Source organism: Equus quagga, chromosome 7 (assembly GCF_021613505.1).
Source record: "Equus quagga isolate Etosha38 chromosome 7, UCLA_HA_Equagga_1.0, whole genome shotgun sequence".
NCBI lineage: Eukaryota > Metazoa > Chordata > Mammalia > Perissodactyla > Equidae > Equus > Equus quagga.
This window is the reverse complement of record NC_060273.1, coordinates 25,449,680-25,466,163: the sequence shown is the minus strand read 5'-3', so window position 1 is coordinate 25,466,163 and position 16,484 is coordinate 25,449,680. Positions and strand designations below refer to the sequence as shown.

Here is a 16,484-nt window from a genome sequence, read left to right as displayed (position 1 = left end):
AAAGCCCCCTGGGCCTGCAGCCAGGGACTGTGGTCTGTGGTGCAGAGAATCGCAGACTCCAAACACCAGAGCTGAAAGAAGCCTCAGAGACAGCTTCCCCCTCATTTATAGATGAGAAAACTGGGGTTCCTGGGGGAGAATGGACATGCCCAAGTTCTGGGAGAAATGGAGCCTGTGGTCTTCCCTCACTAGAGAGTAAAATGGTTGATTCCTCCTTCGCCATCTCTCAGCTCCTGCTAGTGGACGCCTGGGTCCAGGGTGGGCTGGGCCGGTGACACTGCAGGGTGGATTGGAATCACCATCGGGGGGCAGAGCAACAGTCTTCCCAGAAGCATGGGGGTGGTTCTGGGTTTATGGGAGGAGAAGTTGGAGAGGCTTCGACCTTCCTGGTATTGATCCTGTAATAAAGGCCCTTGGTCGATCTGGTTTTCCATTCTCTGCCTGTCATGTTGTATCTTCTCTACTACTTACATTCTTTTTTTTATTTTTTTCTTCCTTCCCAGACACATTCTATGCATTTGCCCTCTAGCCCCCCTCCACTCATTAATGCATTCACGTGTTCATTCATTCATTGAACAAGTATTTATCCAGTGCTTGCAGCGCTGGGCAGTGGGGGCACATGAAGACGTGGATCCTGCCCTCTTTGAGCTAACAGCCTAGTGAAGAAGAGAGAAAGTAAGACTGTCACACACCCATGGGGCTGGCATGCTCACAAAATCCCAACTGTGATAAATGCTACACAAGCATGTAATAGGGGGCTCCAACGATGTGGGGCTTCCCTGAGGAAGCTATGATTGAGCTGAAGGCTGAATTGAGAGGAGGCATTAACTAGGAGCAGAAGGGAGGAGTGTCCCAGGCAGGGGGACAGCAAAGGCTCAGGCTGGAAGGAGTGTGGCACATGGAAGCAGAGAGAGAACGATTGTTGGGGGGAACTGCAGAGATGATGCCGGTGGGGCAAGGCAACACAAGTCCTCAAAGGCCACAGTAAAGTTTTGGACTTCAATCTCAGAGCAGTGGGAGCCAGTGAATTGTTCAGGTGCACGGCACGATCAGATCACAGTCCTCCGGCTGCTGAGTGGAGGTCAGATGGTTGGAGCTGTGGGGAGGTGGTTGCTATGGTCCACCCAGGGTGGTGGCAGCTTGGAGTGATGGTGGAGGAGGAGGTGGTCTGCTGGTCATGGCGGGTGTGAAGGGAAGTGAGTAGAGTTGAGCCAGAGTTGAGAGACACCGTCTGCAGGACTTGGTGACGGATTGATCAGTGCTGGGGAGTGGAGACCTGAGAATGGCACCTGGGTTTCCTTCTGGCTCCTGCAGCTTCCTGCTTAATCTGAAAGATGGGGGCATGGGCGGAGAAGGCTCTGGGCCCCCTCCTGTAACAGCATCTGGGCCTCTTTCCAGAGAGTGCTGCCCCCAGGTGGTGCCTAGAGCATCTTGGGAAAAGTGACTTTCACGTAATCGTGGTGCTCACTGTTCACCATCTAATGACACAGTTGAAAATTTCTCACCAGATTATTTTGGCCCCAAACCTACTCATTCCTGAACAATACTTCTTGCTGCTTTTGAGAAAGAGCTGGCCTCTAAAAATGGTGGCATAAGAGTAGACCTTGAATATTTGAATTCTTGCAGTGGTTTACAAAGCGGGCCACAGTTGGGGTATGAGAGGAACATAGTACTGCTTCTGTTTTCATATCACTTTAAATTTATATATATATGTAAATTTCTCATGCATAAAATGTATTAGTACAGCAGCAGGCCCATATAATTTAAAATGGATGAAGTAAACATATTGGCGGGTATGCTTTAATTTTTTTCTCAGATGAGAATGTCTATCAAAAATGTTTAGAGGCCACAGCCTACAAGAACAGCTAATATAATCAAATCAGTCATGTTGGCCTTGGTTCCTGGCATCCTCCAGGTCTCCTCGCCTCCTCCATGGCTCCTCACCTCCACCGAGGCAGTGGCTTCAAGCTCCCGCACTTTCTTCCCTTCCCCATCAGGCTCCTTGGTGACAGAGGCAGTGGGGAGAGTGTGATCTCGTCAGTACCCGGCACGTTAGATCCCCACACCTCTTCCCAGCACCCCTAGAAATATACTGGGCTGTCTTGGCTTTGGCCAGGCGCATCCTAACTTCTTTCAGCCTCAGTCATAAAACCATAGCCTCAGAAAAGATGTTAAATGCCTTTAAGGCCAGTGGTTCCTGAACCTGGCTACACATCACAATCACGTGGGAGAACTTCTTAAACACTCAGTGGCACCTCAGCTTCAACTCCGGAGAATGTGCTTCCTAGGTCTGGGGTGGGATCCAGGCATTTGTAATTTGAAGTGCTCCCGTGGTGATTCAGAGGCACAGCCAGAGCTGAAGATCAGTGACCAAAGCCAGTTTCTCATCCTGCCCTTGAAGGAAAGATTTGAGACTTCTGCTGGGAAAATATGAGGACATTCAGTGATCCAGTAATTCTGGAAATGCCAACTTTTGCCCAGTTTGATGACATACTTTCCACAATTTTTAAGACTCCAAAGAGTTAGTGCAATATTTGTTAAATGATGTGAGTTGAATGAATGATGGAATGATGCCGTTGAAGACTCTCTCTCTAGAGTGATGGTGGAGAAATCATTCCCAGGCATTGACATCCTTCTGCCATAGTGTCCTCTTCTTCCAGGGCATCAACTGTCCTGAAGCAGAAGGGATGTGTCCTGCCTAAGACTTCTTGGCACCTGAAGTCTTGTGGTGCCTCCAGAGGCCTGGGTAGGTTCTAGCAGGCTTTCTGGCCCAGAATGATGCTACTGTATATCCAGCTGCACAAGCAAGAAACCTAGGAGCCTTTCTTGACCCTTCTTCTCCCTCCCTGCCATATCCAATCCGTTACTGATGATTTTGCCTACTAAAAACCCTCAAATCTGTCCACATCTCTGTTTCTCCTCTGCTTCCCTGGCCAAAGGTACCATTTCTCTGCTGGTGAAAGTAAGACCCTCTCATTTTCCCCATCCCCCCTCTCCTTGCTGCCCATCTGTTCCCCACACTTCAGCCAAAATGATCTTTTCAAACCAAAATCTTCCAGTGGCTTCTCCTTTAGAACAAAGACCAATTTCCTTGACATGGCCTATGGGCCCTGCTGGTGTAAACCCTACCTGCCCCTCCATCTTCGTTTCACACTACTTTCCTCCCTTCCACCCCTGGTCTCTGAGTCCACTTTCTGAGTTCCACCCTCATGGAACTTTCAGTTCCTTGAATATTCCATGTGTGTCAGTTAAGTTTGGGTAAGCCTAAATTTAATGACTTAGAATAACAATTGACCTGCTCAGGATTCTGGAGTTTGGCAGTAGGGCTGGGGTCAGATGGGTGGTTCTGCTCTCTGTGGCATTGGTGGGGCTCACTCATACTTGGCAGTCAGTCGGTGGATTGGCTAGGATGTAGCTGGTCCTGCCTGGCCTCGCTCACAAGCCTGGGGCCTCAGTCGGGACGACTGGAGTGGCTGGACCTCCCCCGCCCCATGGTCCTTCATCCTCAGCTTCTTCACAGTGTAGTGGACTGAGGATTCCAAGAGGGAGAAAGTGGAAGCTGCAAAGCCTCCTAGGGCCTGACCTTGGACAGTGCAAAACCTCCCTTCTACTGCATTCTCTTAGTCAGTGCAAGTCATAGGACCAGCCCAGATCTGAGAGGAGGGAGAATAGATCCAACCTTTCGATCAGATGAGCAAAAAGGTCACATTGCAAAGAAGCATAGGGAGAATCATTGCTGTCATCTTGGAACACAGTTCACTGCACCACGCGCCCTCCTACACAAGGTCATTACAGCTGTGCTGGCTGCCTCTGTGCCTGGGGCTCTTACCACCTTCTCTACTTCTTTAACTAAGTTAGCTCAGTCTAGCCCTTCAAATTTCACCCTAAGTGTCCCACCTCAGAGATGCTTTCTCTGAGCCCATTGGCCACATCCCTTTGTTGAATGCTGGTTTCTCTACTGCTGCATTGCTTTCCTTCACGGAAATTAGCTCCATTTCTGATAGTGTATGTCTGCCTGTGATTATGTAATTAATGTGTCTCCCTTGCAAGATCATCAACTTTGTGAGAGCAAGGCCTTGTGTGTTGACACTCCCCATTTCATTCTCATGCTGGGAAGTAGGCCCTGAAAGGATGTTTTCTGGATAAATAAATAAATAAATAAATGAACACCTGTTTCTGGAGTCACCTCACCTCCTTGTGGCCCATCACCATTTATACATGGCCACCTCTTCACTCCCCAGCAGAGGGTCACCAAGAGCCATGCCCCGGTGGAGGCAGGCCCATGTGGAGAACAGATCCTCAGGACCCTTCCTTGGGATCAGCTGTACTTGGGACACATGTAGTTAGTCCTCCTGTCCAGCAGAAAGATAAACTGGATCACTCCCTGTTAAGGGAGCTTCCCTGTTGCTTTTGTGCCTCTTGGGTAGCGTCGGAGGCTGGGTGAATACCAGCCCTTTCTGGAATACCCCTCAGTAGCTGCCTTAGCTAACCTGGTGGTTTGTTTCTAAGGCTTTCAGTCCACTCTCTTGAATCTCTTCACTTCTGCTCTCTAGGTTGTCATTTGACCATGGACAGACTTCACATCAACTCATCAGCATTTAGGGCCAGCCCGTGAGCTCTGCTGTGACCTCCCCAGCCAACTCAGAGCAGAGCTTCCTGGATGTCGAGAATCGTTTGACTCGTGGCCTCCTTCCAATACCCCTTGCGGTGCCACACTGCCAGATCACTCACTTTGTGCAGCAGGAGGCTTTGACCCCACCCTTGAAGGTGTTGTTGGTGCCACCTCAGATCCACTGAGCTTCCTTGGGCCATATGCTCACATGCTGCTCTAGCCGCAGAACACCCTCCACTGTTCCCCTCACTCAGCCTGGCTACAGAGCGAGTCAGAGGCACCAGCCAGGAACCCTGAGTAGAAGCAAGCTGCGGCTGAGGAAGAGCTGGAGAGCCCATGGGCTACAAGTCAACTCCCCCTGACTAGGAGGGGTCCGAGCTACAGTGCCCACCAAGCTGGCCTGTTGGTATGGCATGTGGTTACAGTTGTGGTTCTGGTTCCCCTACTTACTGACTGTGGATTACAAATAACTTACCTCTGAGGCCCTCAGTTTCCTCTTCTATGAGGATTTCATGAGGTAGTTGGTGTTTGGTTCTGGTTATAATGATTTGGCTGGTCCTGGGGTCTGGAGCAAGCAGAGTGGGGACACTCACCTCTCTGAAGGGAGGGGTATATGGAAGGTGGAGGCAGGGGAAGGGTTGGGCAGAGAGGAGCTCTCAGGACCTGCTCTGGGGCTGAGGCTGCCCCTCAGAGCCCAACAGACTAAGCTCAGTTTGCCTCCTACAGCCCAAGGTATTTGTGTGTCTTTCTTTCTTTCTATCTTCCTTCCTTCCTCCCTCCCTCCTTCCCTCCCCTCCCTTCCCTTCTCTTCTTTCTTTCCTCTTTCTTTCTTCCCTTTCTTCCTTTCTTTCCCTTCTTCCCTTCTTTCTTTGTTTTTTTGTTAGCTTTGAATTGCCTCCTCTGCCTGATATTTCCAGAGTGCTTTGCAGCTTGAGTGTTCTAGTGATGTCATTTCTGATCTTGCACAAGATATGCTGCTGCTGATTGCTCACGCTGCTTATAACCCTAAATCCAGTCTGAATAACTGGAGGTGACAGGCTGAGGTGTAGACCTATGCTGGGCAGGCATGGGATGGGAACAGCAATGTGCTCCAGGCAGAGGGGGTCTATGATGTTGTTATAGGCATCCGGCCCAGCACTGACCCTGGTGCTCACTCTAGGTTTGCTGGGCCCTGCAGAGGGTTATACCCTGCAAGATGCCCAACAGTCTGAGAGGCCATTGCCCCTTCCCAGACTGTCTAGGACAAGCTGAGTGGGTCTGAGTTGCTGCCTACTGAGTGTGCCAATTGATATCCACATAGCAGAGTCCAGAACAGGAATCCTGTGTCCTTGCCATACAGGATGGACGTGCTGCACCGCCTGCTGCCCAGACTGTGCACCATCTCCCTGCCCTTGGTAAAAAGGCTTGGGATCTGACAGAGGGTCCAACCTGCCTCCTTGGCCCCCTCGCCCCACTCCTAACAGCTAATACCACTTGACCCCTCTCCTTAGCCTAGTTGCACCCCAGGCTTTCAAACAATCCTGACCTTGGTCTGGACTGCTTACAGAGGCTTGGCACAGAGGCAGCTTGGCTGCGGATTCTGTTCCCACCTGGCACCTCCATTCTCGTGACTGGATTTCTGGCTTTTGCTGAGGCCCCTCATACATCTGCATCTGCGATCCCTGCTGGCACTGGTCCTCACAGAGCTCTGCTTTGCTTTCATCAGTCCTCCTGAGCCTCCCCGTACTGGAATCCATCCCTTGAACCTTCTTTTCCCCATTTCTCTGTGCATTTATTTATCTATTTATTTTTGTCACAGATTTGTTGAGATACTCACATACCGTTAGAATTCATCCATTTAAAGCGTACAACTCAATGGTTTCTAGTGTGTTCAGAGAGTTGTTCGGTGATCGCCACAATCAACATTTGAGCATTTTCATCACCCTAAAAGGAAATTCCATACCCACTAGCAGTCACTCTACCTTCCTCTGACCCCTCCCAGCCCTAGGCAACCATGACTTTACTTTCTGTCTCTATGGATTTTCTTATACTGGACATTTTATGTAAATGGAATCATACAATATATGGTCCATTGTGACTGGCCTCTTTCACTTAACATGTTTTCAAGATTCAACCATGTTGTAGCATGTATCAAGATTTCATTTATTTTTATTGCTAAATAATATACCATTGTATGGATATACCACATTTTGTTTATCCATTCATCAGTTGATAGACATTTGCCTAATTCTAGGTCATGAAAATTTACCCTTATTTTTTCTTCTAAGAGTTCTATAGTTTTAGCTCTTACATTTATATCTTTGATCCATTTCCAGCTAATTTTCGTATATGTTGTGTAGTAGGGGTCCAAATGCATTCTTTTGCATATGGCCCCAGCACAATTTGTTGAAAAGACTATTCTTTCCTCCAATGAATTATCTTAGCACCCTTGTTGAAAGTCAATTAACCGTAAATATGAGGGTTCATTTCTGGACCTGTTGATCTGTATATCTATCCTTATGCCAGCACCACACTGTCTTGATTATGGTAGGTTTGTGGTAAGTTTTGAAATCGGAAGTGGAAATCCTCCAATTTTGTTCTTTTCAAGGTTATTTTGGGTCTCTTGTATTTCCATATGAATCCTAGGATCAGTTTGTTAGTTTCTGCAAAGAAGCCATTTGGGGTTTTGATGAGGATTGTGCTGAATCTTTAGATCAGTTTGGGGAGTATTGCCTTCTTTACAATGTTAAGTCTTCTAGTCCATAAACATGGGATGTCTTTCCATTTGTTCCCTGAATCTTGAAACTGTCCAAGATTTCAATGTCACGTGCCTGTGGAATTCTGTGTCTTTGTGTATTGCCCACCCTGTGGACCCAGCCACCTTGTGTTACCCTGTAAGCTTACTTGCTTCTATTTCCCACAGGCCTCTCGCCAAAGTTGGCCTCCCTGACTTGGCTTCCTTCCACTGCCAGCAGTTGGATCTGCCCCAGCCCTTGGGGACACCTAGTTGTCAGGTCCTAGATCAAACTAGTCTGGACCCACCCCCCACCCCCAATCTCTTAGCTCACATTCTCCTCCTTGAATAAACAAGAAAAGTGAAGATTCTTAGTTATGGGGAGAACTTTCCATCTGTATCATTTCCCTGTGGTGTAGCCAGAGTTTGGAAATAGAAACAGAAGATCACACATTTAACATGCATTTTGCCACCAAATTCAATCAATAAAGGCCCAGAGGAGATGTGCAAACCCTCCAGAGTGTCCCGGTATCCTCGAGGTGGGGGTTTCTGGGTAACTAAAGGTAGAATGGCTTGAAGTGACCCAGGCTGGGATGACCCTGCATTGTCTGTTCCGGCCTGAGTCAGCTCACTTGCACACTCTCATTTATAGAGAGTACACAGGACCCTCAGAGTAGACAAGTCACAAAGTCCCCTGAAACTTCTCTGTGTTTTCTTCCTCTTCTCCCTGCTGGTACCAGGAAGTTCATTGCCACAAATTAGTCCTTCTTGACAATCAGAAATGCTTTTGTGTGTGTGTGAGAGACTGAGAGAAGTTGGATGGTCCAGCTTTCCCCTCAGAGCAGGGCCTTTTGAGCCTGGGTGCCTGCCATGCCCACGCAGAGGATGGCAAGTGTCACTTCTTTGGGCTTTTGCATCTTTCAAAGGCAACTATCATTTCAGCCTTCCACCTGAATATTCCAGCAACAAGTGACACCTGCATATGATAACATTGGGGTAGATGCTTGCAGAAGGCTGAGCATCTGTGTTCTTAGGACTCCAAAATAGAGCATATTCACAATGCAGAACTAGACTATTGTACACTTTGTGCTGATATGAATAAAGATGGTCTGTTTTTCAGTTTGAATTTTCCGTTCTAGTTCTACAGGGCACAGATTCAGCCAGATGTGAAAGAAAGCCTTCATGGATGGCAATTGTGCACTATTGAGAAAATTAAGAAAACCCGTGTGTCACCAGAGACACCTTATGTCTATGGGCTTCCCTTACCCAGAGCTGTATTTTAATATCCTCAACTCTTGTATCTATAAAAACTCCCCCAAACCTCTTTTCTCCCTGTTTAGGTTAGGCAATGCTGCAGTAACAAACCAACCCTGAAATCTCAGTGGCTTTACATATTAAAATGTATTTCTCACTCATGCTAGGTCTCCTGAACCGTTGCTTTTGGGCCTCGGGGAGGGGACAGTGGCCTCTGGGAATTTTTCTTTCAGACTGATGAAGTCCTTGCACCTCCAGGTGTGGCTGTGTGGGGGCAGCATGGAGGTCCTGCCTTGCTCACGGGTGGCCCACATCGAGCGCAAGAAGAAGCCGTACAACAGCAACATCGGCTTCTACACCAAGAGGAATGCTCTCCGGGTTGCTGAGGTCTGGATGGACGATTACAAGTCTCATGTGTACATAGCGTGGAACCTGCCGCTGGAGGTAGGGCCAGCAGCCCTCCCCTGTCACCTAGAACAGTGATCTTTATGTTTGACGGGTGACTAATCACTTTAGTAAGATGATGGTTCCTCCCCAGAAAAATGCTTGTGCTTGCGAAATTATGAATGCATTTGAGGGGGTTCATAGACCAACCTTCAAGTTTTAGAACTCCTGCTTTACACGGCATCTGGCATAGCAGAAGTCTCTAAAGCCATTTACAAAGATTAAAAGGGTCTTAATGTGTTAATCCCAGTCTTGTTATATTAATCCAGATGTCCTGCTCTGGACCATACATTGTGTTCAGAATATTCTTGCCCAAGGTTTTAGCACCAAACCCCATCATGTGCTCTCACTGTATACCCTTCTGTGGAGCTCCAGCTGTCCCATGACATATGCCCTTACTGTATGCAGAATCCCGTGTTTCCGTGGCTCTTCATGTCTCCTCCATATTCTGCCCAGCACATAGCCTAGGAAAATTCCCATTTTACTGCAGCCCCATAGGAGTGTTGCACAGTGTTATGCACCCGCTTGGTTGGAATCCCAGCTCTGCCACTTACTAGTTATGTGATCTTGAACAAATCCACTTATTGCCTCTGTACCTTCGCTTCCTCAGCTATAAAATGGAGATAATAGTTGGTCCTTCTTCCTAGGGCAATTGTGAGAACTAAATGTAAAGTACTAAATCTAAGTACTAAAGTACTAATCTAAGTACATGTGATACACTTAGAGCAGTGCCTGGCACAGGATATGTACTTGGGAATGTTGGCAAGAGTTGTTCATCATTCACAGCACAGCAGGGTCACCTGCACCATCAGCCAGAGCTGAGTTTGTCTCCTCCGCCAGAGCATGTATAGGTGTCCAAGTCATGCCCTGAGAGAGTCACCTGGAATGGTTCTCACTGAGAAATGGCAGCCCCTTCGTTTCAGGAGGCTAGAGCCCAGCAGCAGACATGCAGTTGAATATGTGCAAGGTTTGTGGATAGAGAGGATAAAAGTGAAGAATTTATATCATTGTTGCTACAATTATTGAAATACATTCTAAAGCATTGAAAACCCCCTAATGGCCATATAGCACTGTATAGCTGTTAAACTCTAAATGATTTTACACATTGTTATTCTGTAAAGATAGAGAATGTTTGTTGAACCCTTGCTACATCCCAGACATTCAGTAAGCTCCTCATTTGCAGTATCTCCTTTGGCCATCATAACAATGTCATGACCTAGAACCATCTGCCTTGGTTTCCTCATCTGTAAAATGGGGATTATTAACATTTACTTCCTAGGACTCCCATAAAGATAAAAATGAGACTTAGAACAGAGCATAAGAAATGTTAAGTGCTCAATAAATGCTAACTTGATACGCACCTATTATGATGTCCATTTCACAGATGAGTAAACTGAAGCTCTGGGAGATTAAAAGTGACTTGCTTACGGTCCTACAGCCAGCACGTGGCAGGGCAGGGCTGTGAACTCACATCTTCATTCAACTCTACCCACAGCCCTGCCAACTACTGTTATCATTCCTGTTCTGCAGATGAGGAGTTGTGCCCCAGAATGGTGGTGACTTACTCAGTAGTAAGAACTCAGGCCTGCTGACTCTACCCCAGTGCTTTCTCCATCATTACAAACAGCCTCTGGTCCCCAATGCCAGCAGCACCCTACCATCCTTTTCAAAAATGACCATTCTCATTAATCATGCTAAGTACATTAAAACACAGAGTTAACTATTGCTGCCCAGGTTTCCCTTTGAATTTTAATAAGTTTGACATTTAAGGAGACTTTCCTTTAAAATCACTGTGTGTCTGCTAAGGAAGAAATCTTAATGAAATTATTTGAACTCTTCCCAGCCCCCAAGATGCTGCTTGGCTCCCCGCCGATGTGAAGAGAGCATCCGGTCTCCCCTGGTTTGTAGCCATCTTGTGGCTGAGTCTGAGGAGTCATATTTCAGCTACTTTATTTTCCCCTGTCAGCACACAGCAGCCCATTACAGGTTCATTTCTGTAAAAGCAGAGTGAATTATTCATTAGAACATCATTACAAGCTTTGCAATGGAAAATTATTTTCTCTTCTGCATATAATGAACTTCACAAAGAGCCAACAAAGGGGGAAATTACACGTGTATAGAAAAGAAAGACAGGAAGTGGTTATAGGCTTGTATTTTCTTGTCTTAATCAAATAATTCCTTTAATAATTGGCTCTGATAGTCACTGAGGAAATGTGAGAGAGACAGAACTGGGGACATAGGTTGTCAACATCAGTGTGTCCTGGATCTCTCTAGCACGGCAAATAAGGACTAAAGAAAGATGACTGAGTTGTCTGAGGGCTGTGGGCTGCACTCAGGGTACCGCAGTGTCTAGCTCGGGGCTAGATGATCAAGTCCATCCCCTTAAACTGGCCTCTGAGCAAGCATACTGGACATAAGGTTTCTCTCTGAAGGATTCCCCAAGGTGATACCTCCTGTCCTCCTCTCTGGCCAGAGCTCTCCAGTCACTAATGCCCTCTGCTTCTCTCTACTTCCAGAATCCAGGAATTGACATAGGCGATGTCTCGGAAAGAAGAGCATTAAGGAAAAGTTTAAAGTGTAAGAATTTCCAGTGGTACCTGGACCACGTTTACCCAGAGATGAGAAGATACAATAACACTATTGCATACGGAGAGGTAATTAAGACCACGCACGCTTTCAGCGTGGATGGCTGTGCAAGCGGGCTGTGGATTGCTTTGCTGGGAGAAAATAATGAACCAGAATCATTCGTTCGTTCATTCATTCATTCAACGAGTGGTGTTTGGAGGCACAAGCCCTGGCAGCAGGGCTCTCACTAGCTGGTGGAGGATACAAATGTAATAAACGTTTCAGTGGGAGCATGGACCACCCTTTTGCCTGGGATGTGGAATGGACGATGAGTTCTGTTTGGGACATTTGGAATTTGAGGCTCCTGGGACCTGTAAATGGGATACTGAGCAGGAAGCTGGGTGTAGAGGCAGGGCTGGAGCGTTCCATGGCTCAGTGCTGTTGGCAGAGCACTTAGCACCAAAGAGAGGGTGCAGGCGCTCCTCTCAGATTGTCAGTGATGAGATAATAGCACCTTTCTAACATTAAAGCAGATTGACTTTTCTCTTGTTACAAATGCCATAAATATTTCATTTTAGAAAACTTCGAAAATAATAATAATAGCAGTGAACACTTACAGAGTGCTTTCTATGGAAAGCACTAAGTACTTTTCACATATAAATTTGTTTCACCCTAACCTTATGAGGTAAGAGTATTATTTCCATTTTATTGATAGGAAAGCTGAGACTTAGAGAAATTACATAAATTACCTAAGATCTTGCAGCTTAGAAGCCATGAAGCCAGGATTGGACATAGGCTTTCTGATTCCATAGATAATATGGACATTTTGATGTATGGTCTTCTTTACTGTGTGCATATGCATAGTTTTTTACTAAAAAAAAATATATTTTTATATACCATATATACTTTTTATACACACATCTACATATTAATATATGTATTTTTTTACTAAACCATGCTGCTTAAAAATGACTAATAATTTCAAATGTTACTCAGTAATATACAGAGAATATTTACCCGTGTCATTCAACATTTTTCTACAAGGTTATTAATGGCTGCATCTGATGCTACCTTTTGTGTATGCTGTGTTTTGCTTGCAAACAGACATTTATGTTGTTTCTATTTCTTAAGTATCATAAGCACCACTGCTAAGAACAGGTCTGTGTGTAAGCCCTTGCACATCTACCGTGCTACTTCCTTTGGATAATGAATCTGTGGCAGAGTTGGGACAAGGCACAGGGAGCCGGGTGCTCTGGGCCTGGCAGAGGCACCTTGATCACTCCAGCACGTGGATGTCTTCCCAGGGCTGCCTGGCACTCCCTGTAACAAACAGGCCGAAGCTAAGAAGGCTGTCTTTGATTTGGAGTGTTTACTTTTTCTACAACTGTGACTTTTCCTGTTTTATGCCTGCTGCCTTTAATAGAAAGTAAATCAGCCCTAGGTTAAGCCATCAGAGTGTGGGCGAGGTGTCCCTCCTAAGCTGGACTCTAGAATGGGAAGCTTGCTTCTTGCAAGGCTAGTCTGTATAGCAGTTAGGGACCTGTGAAGACGCTGGAGCCAACCTGCTGGATTCAAATCCTAGCGGCTCCTCTTGGCTTCCGTGCTTCCGTTTCCTCATCTGTAAAGTGGGGGAGTGAAAGTGCCCTCTGCATAGGTTGTTGGGAAGATGAAAGGACCTGCAAAACGGAGAGTTCTTAGAATAGTACCTGGCTTCCAGCAGTAGGTATTACTAGATTCAAACTGCCGTGTCTTGTCTTCTTCAAAATAAAAGCGTGTTTTTTTGTTTTTTTTTCTTTAATTATCTAAGTAAGATCAATTTAAAGGAGGCATGGAAAAACAATGAGCAATGAATGGATTATTCCTAAGACAACTGGGTAAATTGCTTAGCTCTTTGGAAAAGAAACGATTTAGACTCTTACAGCTCACCATATCCCAAAGTATATTTCAGATGGACTACAGCATTAAAGGAAAGAAAAGAAACCACAATAGAACCATACAGAAATAGATAAGAATCTGGCCTCTGAAAGGGGAAGGGCTTTCTCAGAATGAAAGCTGTGGAAGAAAAAGCAAAGGAAAGAGAGAGTGAATCAGAGCTGATAAATATTAAAATAATCTATACATCAACCCAATAGAGAAATAACATGCCAAACTGGAAATATGTATGCCATAAGTACTATGGATGAGTGGATAATACCGTTAACATATAATGAGCTCTGCAAATGGATTTAAATAAAACTTTTATTTGAATAAGAAAGTAAAACATCCCAAAAGAAAAATAGACAAAGTACAAGAGAAAATACAAATAGATGAAAAACCACATGAAAATGTTTTTATTTCATAATCAAAGAAATTAGAATAAAATTTAAAATACAATGAGGTAGCATTTTTCCTCCTACCAAATGAACTGACATTGATTTTTGGTATGTGTCGATACTTTGCCAGCAAGGTCTTGGTGATGTGAAAACCACATATCCTCTGGTGAGAGTGTAAATTGAAACAAGCTTTTTCAAAAGCAGTCTGAACTACGTGTATTAAAAAGCTTAATGAGAGTCATACTTTCATCTCCACTCTTATCCCAAGCAAAATAATATGAAAGGAGGACAAAAATTTGAGAGTAAAATTGTTAATATCAGAGATTTTTTTGGATCAAAAATTTTTAATTTAACTTGAAGTTTAGTTAAAAATATTATACAAATGTTTTGAAATATTTTGTTGCCATTTCAAAAGGTGTGTGCAAAAGTTTAATGACATGAGAAAAATATTGATAATATAATGCTTCAGAGGAAAAAGTCAGGATTATAAAATTGGATTAGCTACTAATTTAGATTGGAAGCAGGTCAGAGAATAGTGTGAGGAAATGGAGGTGATAGTTCTAATCACCTCTGGGTAGTGGAGCAGGCAGTTTTTGTGTGGGTACATTGTCATGTTCTCCTCATTATCACTAATGTTTATGTGATAATTTTATAATTAGAACAAAAATAGGGGCCGGCCTCATGGCCCAGTGGTTAAGTTTGCGTGCTCTGTGGCGGCCCAGGGTTTCTCTGGTTCGGATCCTGGGTGCAGACATGGCACTGCTCATCAGGCCACGCTGAGGTGGCGTCCCACATCCCACAACTAGAAGGACCTGCAACTAAGATATACAACTAGGTACCGGGTGGGGGGGGGTGGGCGGGGGGGTTGGGAAATAAAGCAGAAAAAAAAAATAAAGGAAGATTGGCAACAGTTGTTAGCCTAGGTGCCAATCTTTAAAAAAAAAAAAAAATTTCTGAGAGTTTAGACCTGAGCAGTGTTACTCTTTGTTTACATTTTATACCTTCTTTCAGAATAACTTTTTAGTCAAATTCATTTCGGTGACAAAATTTACCATTTTTCAGACAACTGCATTTTAATGCTTACTCCTGCTAGTTCTTTTTATCACATCAGACCCCAGCACAGTGGCAAAGGGACACAGACACCTCCAAGCAGGTGTCAGCCCTGGCGTTCCTTCCTCACCCAATAACAAGTGTTGGTGCCCAGGCCTACTTAGACAGGAAGTCGCTTATCCTTGACCATTAAATTTGTATTCGTCTCTTCTAGCTGGGATGTCTTAAAATAATTTTGAGAGAAAGCTATGTGGATGCTTGATGTCCTGACTCTTCCATGTCTGAGACATTGCTTTGCCCATGCAGAAGTGCTGCAATGTGCACAGAAACATGGGCCGCCAACTCATTCACTCAGAATTCTGTGGTGGGCTCACACTGCCCTTGTGGCCTGCACTGCTCCAGCCCCTAGTTCATTTTTCATTGTCTTTTTTTTCTTTAACCATTTTTATATGAAATGACACATATAAAATGTGCATAAAGCAGACATGTGCAGCATAAGAATATAAAGCAAAAATCCATGTAGCCACCACCTGGTGAAAAATAGAACATGCCAGCATCACCTCCACTTACCCTTTTTTAACCTTTAGTTCAGGAGCCACGTCCCCTAGCCTCTGAACCCCTCAGGTGGGCTGAGGACATTCTCGCTGCCCTAGCAGAGTTCAGTCATTGTACCACTCTTCCTGTGTCTGTCTCTCTCCTGATCGTGGACTACTTCCAGACAGGGCTCTTTTATCTTTGTGTTCATTAGATTTAACACAGTACCAGGCACTTACCAGGCTCTCAATAAATATTCATTAAGTTACTCAATGGTAGACTTAATGGCATAAACATTAGGAACAAAATTTAAAAGCCTAGCATTTTGAAATCTTTGTACGGAGCTAATATGCCATAAAAACATTAATCTCCTTAATATGTAAAGAGCTCTTGCAAATCTATAATAAAGTCCCTTGAGATCCCAGTGGAGAAATAGATAATTCTCAAAAAGGGAAATAATTGCTAAACATAAAACATTCCAATTTACTATTAATTGTAAATTTATAAAAACAAGATATCTTTCTTCACCTCCCAAAACAATATTTTTTATTTTTTGTCACAGATAATTTTTATGTTATACTCTTTTAAAAGCTTTGTTAAACTTCATTAGACACATTTTTATTATATTGCTCTTGCTTATACATAAAAAGGAAAATATAAGCAAAATGCACTGCTAAAAGTATTTCTAAAATTTCATCACTTTCAAAATCTAACTCTTCTGAATTTCTTTTTGACTCACAAGTTGTCTGGGTTTTTTCCTCTAACATATCCTTTGCAGCACTGAAAGCGTTGGCAATAAGCATTTCCTTAAAGCATCCATAAGAGAACTAAAGGCACGGTGTTGGCCTCCTAAGCTGGCCGTGCCACACTTTAGAGATAGCTTGCTTTGGACTGTTTGTGTAACATGTCTGATTCATCGCTTGTCCTGCCCCTCTCCACAGATTTTTAATACCTTGTGTTTAAAAGAATGCTTCACCTTTGTCTTCAGATTTTTCTCCCC

General features: G+C 44.7%; 1 protein-coding gene across 2 annotated transcripts in view; it reads left to right on the top strand.

The window, feature by feature from the left end:
* Window positions 1-16,484, top strand: part of GALNT17 (polypeptide N-acetylgalactosaminyltransferase 17) — a 454,995-nt gene that overhangs the window by 409,212 nt on the left and 29,299 nt on the right. The window contains exons 7-8 of one of the 2 annotated variants that reach the window (XM_046667386.1): window positions 8,838-8,966; window positions 11,540-11,677. In XM_046667386.1, the coding sequence (XP_046523342.1) occupies window positions 8,838-8,966; window positions 11,540-11,677 (267 nt within the window). Of the gene's footprint in view, window positions 1-8,837; window positions 9,024-11,539; window positions 11,678-16,484 lie in introns of both variants that reach the window. The other variant, XM_046667384.1, reaches the window with a different exon arrangement.